Source organism: Sciurus vulgaris (genome assembly GCF_902686455.1).
Source record: "Sciurus vulgaris genome assembly, chromosome: 1".
NCBI classification, from domain to species: Eukaryota; Metazoa; Chordata; class Mammalia; order Rodentia; family Sciuridae; genus Sciurus; species Sciurus vulgaris.
The window spans coordinates 116,323,849-116,334,906 of NC_136461.1; the positions used below are offsets into that span (position 1 = coordinate 116,323,849).

General features: G+C 52.6%; 2 protein-coding genes and 1 long non-coding RNA gene across 4 annotated transcripts; 2 read left to right on the forward strand and 1 right to left on the reverse strand.

Annotated features, from left to right (window-relative positions):
• Positions 1-635: 635 nt before the first annotated feature.
• MTX1 (metaxin 1) lies at positions 636-5,877 on the forward strand. Of its 2 annotated transcripts, XM_079138682.1 has the most exons (8): positions 641-1,195; positions 2,129-2,198; positions 2,329-2,408; positions 4,210-4,302; positions 4,459-4,641; positions 4,768-4,844; positions 5,292-5,446; positions 5,530-5,877. In XM_079138682.1, exons 1-8 carry the CDS (start codon positions 668-670, stop codon positions 5,742-5,744), a joined length of 1,401 nt encoding a protein of 466 aa, XP_078994808.1. In that variant the 5' UTR covers positions 641-667; the 3' UTR covers positions 5,745-5,877. The 2 variants fall into 2 exon arrangements, with proteins under 2 accessions (XP_078994807.1, XP_078994808.1); XM_079138681.1 differs by having other exon boundaries at positions 636-1,195; positions 5,292-5,877.
• Positions 2,419-3,735, forward strand: LOC306660451. Its single transcript, XR_013763631.1, has 2 exons — positions 2,419-3,340; positions 3,376-3,735. It is a non-coding gene; the product is annotated as an uncharacterized lncRNA (long non-coding RNA).
• A 470-nt stretch (positions 5,878-6,347) lies between the features above and the next one.
• On the reverse strand, positions 6,348-10,601 carry GBA1 (glucosylceramidase beta 1). The gene is given in 14 exon segments (XM_079138669.1): positions 6,348-6,517; positions 6,605-6,721; positions 7,109-7,272; positions 7,810-8,034; positions 8,354-8,591; positions 8,831-8,843; positions 8,846-8,999; positions 9,225-9,254; positions 9,256-9,285; positions 9,287-9,348; positions 9,351-9,362; positions 9,626-9,772; positions 9,896-10,087; positions 10,343-10,601. Coding segments are annotated over 14 exon segments (1,545 nt in total). The 5' UTR covers positions 10,398-10,601; the 3' UTR covers positions 6,348-6,411.
• Between the last annotated feature and the right edge of the window lie 457 nt (positions 10,602-11,058).

The window sequence follows — 11,058 nt, forward strand, 5'->3', positions numbered from 1 at the left end:
ACCCCTGGCATGGGCAATGCCAGTGGGCAGAAGAGGATGCCAAGGGAGTGGCCGCAACTAGCTTGTTATAGTGCCCAGAGGATGCCCATATGGCTTGAAGCTTGCTGCTCTGGCGGAGCAAGTGCTCTTTATTAGAGTGTGTGAGTAGGGGGGTTTCCTATGTGCCCATTTCTCCACTTTCTCTCATTCCTAGGAAAACTTGGGAGTCTGGAAGCTTCTAATGATAACTGGACGAAGTCTAAAAGAGTGGTCAGTTTGGTCGAAGCAAAGAAATCAGGAAGAGAAAAAGAAGGACACCACAGAAAGGAGGTAGAAAACCAGGGGACCAGGACAGGGGTGTTGCTCAGTTGTACAGCTCATGCCTAGCATGCGTATGGCCCTGGGTTCAATTCCCAGCACCGCGAAGAAAGTAAGTCAGGGAAAAGGCCAGCAGCCGAGAACCAGATTGGAGAACACTGTGGGTACTGGCAGACGGGCCGTGACCCGGATGAAGCGGAGGGGCGCCCGAGTTCCCGTTACTAAGGCAACAGTCCGCGAGCCCCACATCCCCTCCCCCCACCCAGGCCCCAGCCTGGCCTCTGCTCCGGCCGCCGCCACCGCCCGTGTTTTGTTTCCAAGGCGACAGGCGGCGCAGGGCCCGCTCCAAACATAACGCGCTGTGGAAAACATGCGGCTCGGGGGACCCCCCCGCAGCCCCCGCTCGGGGCCGAGCCCCGAGGGGCCCGGGAGCAGTCCAGGCCACGTGCAGTTTGGCAAGAACCCCCAGAACCCGGCCAGGCGCACAAGATCCCCCTCTCCTAGGCCCGCCGCGCCTTCGGGAACTCGGGGCTCCGCTCGGCTGAGGCGCCCTGACTCTCCGAGGCGCGCCTGGCCGGCAGCCCTGCCCCACTGCGTGGGCCGCCTCTGGATGGGCGGGCGGCCGCCCTCCGCAGAAGCTCACGGCCCCGCCTCCCGCCGGCGGGCCGCCTCTCCGACCCAGAGAAGCCGCGCCTCCCCAGGGACCTCCCTAGGTCCCCCGCCCCAACCTTCCAGAGGGGCGGTGGCGGGGGGCGGGTCCGCGCGGGGAAGGGCAGAAGCTCACGAGGAGGTGCTTCCGGGACAGAGGGCGTGCAAGATGGCGGCGCCCATGGAGCTGTTCTGCTGGTCAGGGGGCTGGGGGTTGCCGTCAGTGGATCTGGATAGCCTGGCTGTGCTGGTGAGGAATGGCGCCGGTGCCCTCTGCTGAGCCCCTGAGGAGTGGGGAGGGGGCCTGAACTAGCCCAGCATCCAAACCTTGCCAGGGCTCTCCAGTACGGGCGCAGGGGGGAAACTGAGTCAAAGAGCATACCTCGCCTATATGGGTTCAGTGCCCTGCGCCATAGTCTCCTAGGATTCGTGTAGCAATGGAAAGAGGCCTGAATGAGTGTTCAGGAGATGGAGTGTAATCCTTGCATATCCATCTACTGGCTGTGTGACCTTGGGACAATCCCTTTCATAGGATCTCAGGGATCTTCAGCTTTGCATTCCTGTCTTTTCAACCCCCCTTTCTCCCTCATTCTCATTAACAACATTTACTAATCCTGATTCTCGTGGGACCAAACAGCCCACAGTCAGACTTGGTTCACTTCACTCATTTACTCACTTTGCGATTTTAAAAGCATGTATTAGACTTCTTCTAAATGCAGAACATTGCCATGTAGAGATGAGTATGACATGGCCCCTCCCCTCAGGTAGTTTACAGAAAGGCAAATGTGTAAGGAAATAAGTTTAATAAAATGTTCTGTGTAAGATATAAGATATGTGGATAGAAACAGACCACAGAGACTGACAAAGAAGGACATGGTCAGTGTTTCCAATAAGAGGGAAACTTTTTAGGAAAATCTTCAAGGATAGGTGTCCATTAGGTTGATGCAAGAGGGGAGATAGAGGAAAGGATTTTCCTAACTGACTTGTAATCATGGACATATCCATAATCTCTCTGAGCTCTGTTTTGCCTATTAGTTAAATGGAAATGGTAATGACTACCTTTTTTGTACATATGTGCTAAACATAGGTCATGGTTCATATGGTATCCTGTGAATAGTTTTGTTCTTGGTTCCCCTGTGGAGTCATGGGCCTGAACCGTGTGCTTTTGATTCCTTCCCTGCAGACTTATGCCAGATTTACTGGTGCTCCACTCAAGGTACACAAGATCGCTAACCCCTGGCGAAGCCCTTCAGGTATTCAGTCCCTAGGGGATAAGGAAGGGAGTATGCAAGGGGAGGAGCAGGAAACAAGCAGGAATGTAGTACAAATATGTATGAATAGGCAGCTAAAGATCTGGTGGGCATACTTCTTTCTCAATGTCAGGAACTCTGCCTGCCCTTCGGACCAGTCATGGAGAAGTCATCTCGGTACCACACAAGATCATCACCCACCTTCGAAAAGAGGTAGGTGGCTTGGATGAGAGACTGCGAGTGAGAGAAGTTCAGTCAGTTTAGTGCAATATACATTTATTGAACACCAGACATATGCCAACCTCAACACAGGTGACCCAGAGCCTCAAGGAGCACACATTCTGATGAGGAAGATACACACATTGTCACTGTGATGCAGTAAAAACAGAGATCAAGCCCAGAGCACTATGGGGGCATCCAGAGACACAGTTCCTTCTGCATATTAGGCAGGGAGGGGAAGAGGCATAGGCTCATGGAAGAGAAAGGAGAGAAGCATTTGGCTCTGATGAGGCCCTCAAAGTGGAACTGGAAAAGTACTTCTAAGGATCACTTCTCTGTTTCCAAGGACCAGTTTGGGCTAGATGTGGGGCTTAGGATGGACAAGGCTTGGAGTCAGGTCAAGGAATTAGAAAGAATATTGCAAGAAGAGTAAGAAACCAGGTGCAGTGGCAGGCCTATAATCTTAGCAACTCAGGAGGTTAGGCAGGAGTATCAAATTCAAGGTCAGCCTGGACAATTTAGCAAGACCCTGTCTCAAAATAAAATATAATCTGTTGATGTAGCTCAGTGGAAGAGTGCTTACCTAACATGCATGAGACCCTGGGTTCAATTCCCAGTACTTCAATCAATTAATCATAAAAAATAATAAATAAACACATATACAAACAAACAAATAGGGCTGGGGGTATAGCTAGGTAGTAGAGTGCCCCTGGGTTGAAATTCCCAGTATTGGCAGGGGAAAAAGAGTGGGAGGTCTAGGCTGTGTTCTTCACTCTCTCTTTGACTGTAGATTTGTAAGCTTCTTATTTATAAGACTGGACAACTTAATAAGCGTGCTTTCTAAGAGTTCTAGCATTCATGGCCTGGTTCCAAGTAGGAACACATTGTCAGAAATGGGACCCTCTTTCTCATTTGTACTTTCTCAGGTAAATTGTTGGGGAATGAATGGAAGCTTGAGAAGCCTGGAGAAATAAGCAAGAAATAAGATGTAGATAGAAGCCAAAGTTCCTGGCAGGGCCTGGGTCACTGCCCTGAATTCCTTACGTATGAACAGAGCTTTTCCAGATTCCAAGAGTTTTCTCCTGAATTATTTCCTAATAGCCACAATGAGAGAAAGAAATTATTATTATAATTCCACAGGGGAGAAACTGAGGTTCAGAGAGATTTAAGGATCATGCACAAGAGGTTATGCAGGGACGAAACTTACTTAGGATGTGGAAGGGGATGATTAGAGACTGAAGCTTGGGAAGGTAGAGCAGGTTAGACCTTGGGGTATGGATGGAATGTGTATGCAGTGCTGGTGCCAAGGCCATGGAATGAAGTGGAAGAAATAGTCAAGAACAGGAGTGTGAGGGAATAAGCAAGGGGTTGCTGAGCATGAGTTCGCTGGGTTTAGGGAGTGTGGGATGGCATCCCCTATTCCTGAGGCATGGGCTTAGGCCCAACCTGCATCTGAGCTCCACTGAACTAGCTTTGTGGTGTCTGGATCGGGGAGGTTACTGTTAGAAAGTCGTCGTCAGCAGGCATGCTGCCAGCTTTCCGTGGAAATTCTGGGAGCTGCTCCTAGTTTGTGGCTGGGCCTTCCTTCCTCCCCCCCAGTGGATGCAGGACCTTGACGGCCAGCAGGCTCCAAGGCCCAGGCTTTCTGCCAACAGCAACAGGCTACTGGCTAAGCCCAGGCAAGGGGGCCTCAGTGGGAAAAGCTCCTTATTATACCTCCACTACACTCAGAAGATAGCGAGGGGGGTACCCATGCAATCCCCCAGTGTCTATCTCATGGATATTTCTTTAACAGAAGTACAATGCTGATTATGATCTGTCAGCCCGGCAAGGGGCAGACACCCTGGCCTTCATGTCTCTACTGGAGGAAAAACTGCTCCCAGTGCTGGTGAGTGTGCCCAGACCTCCCAGCATTTGCAGCCTATGGGAGGTGGTCATGCCATACCCACATACTGACAGAGCAGCCTGGGGGTCAGAAGCCCACCCTGAGTCAGGCAGGTGCATTGGCTCAGCCTTCCTTTTCCTTCCTGCCTACCCAATCCAGATACATACTTTTTGGATAGACCCCAAGAACTATGTGGAAGTGACTCGGAAATGGTATGCAGAGGCAATGCCCTTTCCCCTCAACTTCTTCCTGCCCGGCCGCATGCAGCGGCAGTACATGGAGCGGTTACAGCTACTATGTGGGGAGCACAGACCTGAGAACGAGGAAGAACTGGAGAAGGAGGTAGCTCTGGGACAAGGGGTTGTTGTATGATGTGAACCCCAAGGACGATGGCCAGGAATGGGAGTGCCCAGGAGGGGAGGTGGTACTGTTTCCACAGCTGCAAGCCTACCTGTGTCCTCCCTATAGCTGTACCAAGAAGCTCGGGAGTGCCTGACCCTTCTCTCTCAGCGCCTGGGCTCTCAGAAGTTCTTCTTTGGAGATGCGTAAGTCTGATTCCAATGGGGTAATGGGTGGCTTGGAAGAAGATGTAGATGCTGGGGCTGGGGCTGGAGCTGGAGTGGGCTCAGGCTCTGAACAAGAGGTCCTCAGGACAGACACTGGCTCTGGTGAGAGTAGGGCTGTGTGTAGGGCTGAAGCCTCCTCAGTGGTATAGGAGGGTGGGGTGGGAGGGCAGCCAGGTTCAGGAGGGGCCTGCAGGGCTGTGGGGCACTCAATGTGCCCTTTATGCAGCCCAGGGATAGAGCCCCATTCAGGGCCAGGCTGGCGCCACGTGGGGAACCCTCCCCATCCCAGGTCCAGAACGTTGTGTCCTGGCCTGTGGTGGCCCCCACAGTGTCCAAAGTCTACTTTCCAAGGCTAACTCTTACTCTAGCTCTATTTTGACCCTTCAGCCCAGTTGTCCTCCATCTCACCTTCTCCCTCTGCTCCAGCCCCGCCTCCCTAGACGCCTTTGTCTTTAGCCACTTGGCCCTGCTGCTGCAAGCAAAGCTGCCTAGCGGGAAGCTGCAGGCCCACCTGCGGGGGCTGCATAACCTCTGTGCCTATTGTAGCCACATCCTCAGCCTCTACTTTCCCTGGGATGGAGGTAAGAGGCAGATGGGGGAACAACCCTGGAAGAGTGGGCTGGGATCCAGGATCCCCTGCCCACCTTCCTTCTTTGCCCCTCAGCGGAGGTGCCACCCCCACGCCAGACACCAGCAGGCCCAGAGACTGAGGAGGAGCCATATCGGCGTCGGAACCAGATACTGTCTGTGCTGGCAGGACTGGCAGCCATGGTGGGCTACGCTTTGCTCAGTGGCATTGTTTCCATCCAGAGGGCAACGCCTGCCCGCACCCCAGGCAACCGGGCCCTGGGCATGGCTGAGGAGGATGAAGAGGACTGATTTGTCCTCGTGCTCCTAGGACTGATTTTTCTACTATCATGCATTCCAGAGGCCCCTTAGCCTCCCCCACTATTGATAAAGCCAGAAATGGGGTATTACCCCGCAAGAATAAAGCTGCTCACACTGACTGGGATCATTCTCGCCTTTAAGAGACAGCCATTTTCCTAACATGTGCCATGGGAGCATCTGGGTGCTTGAGCCTATCCATTGGCTCCTGGCTTCTGTCATTGCTTCTGCCCTAAAGCTGACATTGCTTCTGCACCAGCCCACTCCCGCATCTCCAGGAAAGACAAATAGTACCTAGCTTTGGGTCCAGCTTTCCTAGACTTTTCCTTTCCTTAACTCCCACCCCATCTGTTTTTATACAGACAGTGAGCTCACCCTGGGTCTAGGCCCAGTTTCCACAGGCAGCCAGCACACAGCACAACCTAACACAAGCGTGAGGGGTGGGGGACACCAGGGTTTCCTGATTTTTCCTAGGGGCCTCTAGACCCTGGCACCTCCTGGAAAGGAGAGTGAGTCACCCAAACCACTGCCCCAGGCCTTACGTCACCGTAAGCTCACCCCAGCCCTGCTGTGCCCTCTTTAGCCACAGACAGCATGTGAGCTGACTCTGTCCCTTTAATGCCCATGCTGAACCCAGATCCTTCCTTGGGTATCTGCTTCATCACTGGCGACGCCACAGGTAGGTATGAATGGAGTAGCCAGGTGAGATTGTCTCCAGGAAGCCCATGGCAGGATCCTTGATGGTAAGAGGCACATCCTTAGAGGACCTGGGGAGGAGAGGAAAAGCTGAGAGTGAGTCTGCTGCGGCCCACTGCCCTGTCCCAGCCCAGTTCTAGACCTGCTCCGGCCCTTACCGGTTTAGCACAACCACAACTGCAGAGCCATCAGGATGCATCAGGGCCACTGTTTCCAAGTCATTCTTCTTACTGGCCACTAGTCCCACTCTCTGGGAGCCTTCAGGAATGAACTTGCTGAATGCGGGAACAGGCATCATCAGGGACCCCAGCCTAGTCCCTCTGGCCCTCAGCCAAACCCATCAAACCCTCATCTAAGAAGTCATCCACCTCAGTCCCCACCCAACACATAAGTCCTGCCAAAACTCTGCCCTAACTCTCTAGGCCTCAAGCTGTACTACTGGGCCCTGCCCCTGCCCTCCTGCATCAGGCATCCAGGGATTGTCTGTGTCTCTGATGCCACCTAGTTGCTTCCTGCCTACATGGTGCAAGAGAGGATGGGTGTGTCTCTCCTGGTGTACCCACCCTAAACACCTTCCTGCTCCCTCCTGGTGTGGGGTGATGTAAGCCCAACACAGGTGATAGGCCTGGTGTGGAATGGGAGCGCCCACCCTCCACACTCACCTGAAGTGGCCAAGGTGGTAGAACATGGGCTGTTTGTAAAACACATCCTTGGCAATATCTACAATGATGGGACTGTCCACAAAGTTGCGGACCCAGTTGGGTCCCCCTTCAGGATTCAGGGCAAGATTCCAGTCGGTCCAGCCAGCCACATGGTAGAGGAGGTTCTGGAGCATGGACAAGGGCAAAGAAAAAAGGCTGAACACATGAGGGAGCTGGGGGCCGTAAGTGGCTCAGCCCAGTGAGGGAGGAATCCTATCTCCTTAATTTTTTTGAGGAGGGAATACTGGGGATTGAACCGAGGGGTGGCCTACTGCCAAGCTACACCCCCAACCCTTTTAATTTTGAGAGAATCTCACTAAGTTGCCCAGCGTGGTCTTGAATTTGCCATCCTCCTGCCTCAGTTTCCCCAGTATCTGGAATTACAGGTGTGCACCACCATGCCCAGCTCTCCTTAGTGTCTCATTATAGGGATTTGTGAGGATGGAGGCATCTCGAGGGAAGCTGAGAAATTGGAGGCAGGGACCTGAGTATATGGAAGAAGGGTGATGAGGTGTGTAGGTCTGTGAAGGAAAGACAAGATTCTCATCACATCCCAAAATTGCCCCAGAGGGCAAGGTGGCAAGGAGGACTGTCAGCCTTTGGTGAGACTGCAAAGGGGTTTGAGGTAGTCTGCTTTGTGGGAAGGGAGGCAGGTGGCTCACCGTGATAATGCTGTGGCTGTACTGCACTCCTCGATCCCAGGAGCCTAGCCTCACGCTCTGCTCCCAGAACTTGGAGCCCACACAGGCCTCTGAGGCAAACAGCATGGTATTGGGGAACAGGCGGTGTGTTTCCCCCAGGGTGGCTTTTGCTGGAGCCAGGAAGTCCAGGTACCAGTGTACAGCAATACCATGGACATACTTGGCTGCCTCTGGGTCTGCCAGCACCTGCATAAGGAAAGGGAAAGACAACTGGGGAAGGGGAACCACTGACCCTGAGCCCTGCAGAGAGGGTTCTGGAAGATGAACTAGGAGTCCTAAGAAATGAGTGGTGTGATGAATGCAAATAGAGGGAAGTAAGGGAACAACCATGGGGATCCATGGGGTCCTGGACATCTGAAGGGGCTGGTGGCCCAGACACCTGGACCTAGTCTAGAGTGTGTAGAAGTCAAGAGCTAGGGCAGGGAAGGCACTATTAAGTTTGGAGCCAATCATTTGGAGGCCAGGTTTGGGGGTTACTGGGGCACCTGGGGGTCTTGGGCCTTACCACCTGTGCCCAGTGGGGCAGCAGCAAGCGTTGGTCATCTAGCATGAGCAGCTGGACATCACGGTGAGTACTGTTGGCAAGGGTTGGACCCAAGTCACGGGCAATGAAATCTCGCTGGTGTTCAGGGGTGAAGCCCAGGCATTGGAAGGGGTACCCACTGATGAGTCCTGCAGAAGGCTCATTCTCAACCGTCACTGCCCAGAACTTTAACCTGTGTTCAGCATAGGCATCTAGGAATCTGGGAGGAGAAAGGGCATGAGCAATCATGGCCAAGAAAGCAGACCAAGACTCTAGGGAATAGGAACCCTAATGGAGTAGGGGAAATTGACACGCCTGAAATCTGAAAGGCCCCAGAAGGTAGGAAGATAAGCTGAGGAGAGTCAGATCTAGAAGTGGAAGGCAGATAGAATTGTAACATAGATCAGGGTGTCCAAAGGGGATGTTGGTTCAGGTTCCATGGCCTGATGATCCCCTTACTTGACAAAGTACTCGCCCAGGTCTGGTGGTAGATATCCCTGGTGACCCTTGAGTGACCCTTCCCATTCACTGCCCCATTGGTCTTGAGCCAAGTGGGTGATGTCCAGGGACTGGCGAAGAGTGAGACAGGGCGATGGGCCAACTGCAGGGCTTGGTGAATCAAGGGTATCTAAAGACAAAGGTAGTGAGAAGAGAGACACCCAGAGTTGGAACACAGACAGACTAGCCCAACCAGTGCATCAGGTCCAGCTATCAGCCCCCACCCTCCCACCCCCAGGACAGAACAGACAGCAGGGGAAGGTTTCTATGTCTGTCTGAAGATAGCCCTAGCTGGACCTTCTCGACCCCCAGCCATTATGCATCATTAGGGCCTGAGGCAGTGAGGATGCCCAACCTTGAGTTTGATATCTTCTTCTGCAAGGCCTGAAGTTGTGCAACTGGAAGTCATCCGGGGTGTTGGTCGGCATAGGTGTAGGTGCGAATGGAAAAGTACAAACTGGCCATAGGTACCCGGATGTATTATATTCAATTCCTGCAGAAAAGGATGACAAGATAAGGGAGTTGGAATCTTGGAATCAACAGACCAAAGGGAACTTGCACCCCTAGTTGGGAACCTTTGGAGGCCACACCTGGGTGAAGCACATGTCCTAAGCCCAAGAGTCCCCAGGCACTTTGCAGAAGATTAACATGGCAATCTTATTTTCCACAAAGAGAGGAACCAAATATCAGGGAAGGGTGAAAAAGTACAAGGAAAACTCAAATGTCAATTGCATGATGTCACTTGCCCCCCATCACCTTCTGTTGAGAAGTAAGATTTGAGCAGCAAACTCTGCGCAGAGGGTGACAGGGCAAGTATGTTCAGAGCAGCAGCATCTGTCATGGCCCCTCCAAACCCTTTCACTTTCTGGAACTTCTCTTCTGGCTTCAGGGTCAGTAGCAGCCCTAAGGACACCCATAGGGAAGAAGAGTTGTCAGTCACAGGAGAGAAACTCTGTAGTGATCACCATTATGACTTAACTCCAGATAGACCCAGCTTGGCTTGGGGGTGAGGGGCGTAGTGATTACCTGTGCCTGTGTGATTGGCCTGGATGGTCCCTATACTCAGCTCCATCCGACGTCCACTACGTGTACTCTCATAGCGGCTGAAGGTACCAAGGGCAGGGAAGGTCAGGGGGTCAAGAGAATCACAGTATGTGGCATTGCAGACACAGACCACCGAGCTATAGCCGAAGCTTTTAGGGACACAGGGGTGGGCACCTAGATGGGAGGGGCACAAGCAGAGGCAAGGGCCAAAGGAGGTGGATGAGGAGAATGCACATGCTGGCTAAGAAACTAGTGTCAGTTTCAAAAATAAATCCCCTCGCTGTACACCAACCTCAAGGTTGGTCTCAGTCATTCAAAAGAGTTTATCAAGCACCTACTGAAAGTCTATCACCTACATACTAGAAGGCTACAAAGGACCACAAAGCTGAGAGAGCCTCAGTGCCATCCTCCCCTCTTTGATTCACTTACCTGATGCCCAGGATGCTGCCTGAAGTAGAAGCAATCCTGTGAGGCTGGCAGCCATAATGCTTACCCTGCCTGGGTGTTTTGGACATGCCTGAGAAGAGAATGAGAAGTGGCTAAAAGGCAAGCCCCTTTCTTCCCCTCGATCAATCTCCAGAATTTGGCTGCCTGTGGGTGCCCACAGCCTACTCTCCCACCTTTATTAAGGAGGGTACAAGGCCCATAGACACTGGGTGCAGCCCTTCTACTGCAATCCCTCTGCTGGTGACAGTTTTTTTGCCCACAAAATAAGGACTGTCTTCCACCCTCTTCCCACCCATTTCTACCTCAACCCCTCCCTCCGTTTGTGGTTTTCTCAAAGACCCATGATGGTCTGCGGTTTTCAAAGAGAGTCTGCCATTCATTGAATTCCACAGCTTTGATGGCCAGGATTTCAGAAGCAGCATGACAAGGCCAATTGCAACCCATGCCCACTTACCTCTGTAAAGGACTTGAAAACTCCATCACCTCACAAGTTACTGATAAGGAGAAGACCACAGGAGTTTCCAGAGTCTCAGAGGGATAGAGGATCCACTACATAAAAACAGGATGCAGATTATCTACTGCAGCTAAGGACACCGGGCTAGCCCTGCGGGTTAATTCCGGCCAACGTGAAGTGGATAGGTAATGTGATGACTAAGGTGAGAGTCACATGACACAGGAAATGAGGCAATCACAGCCAT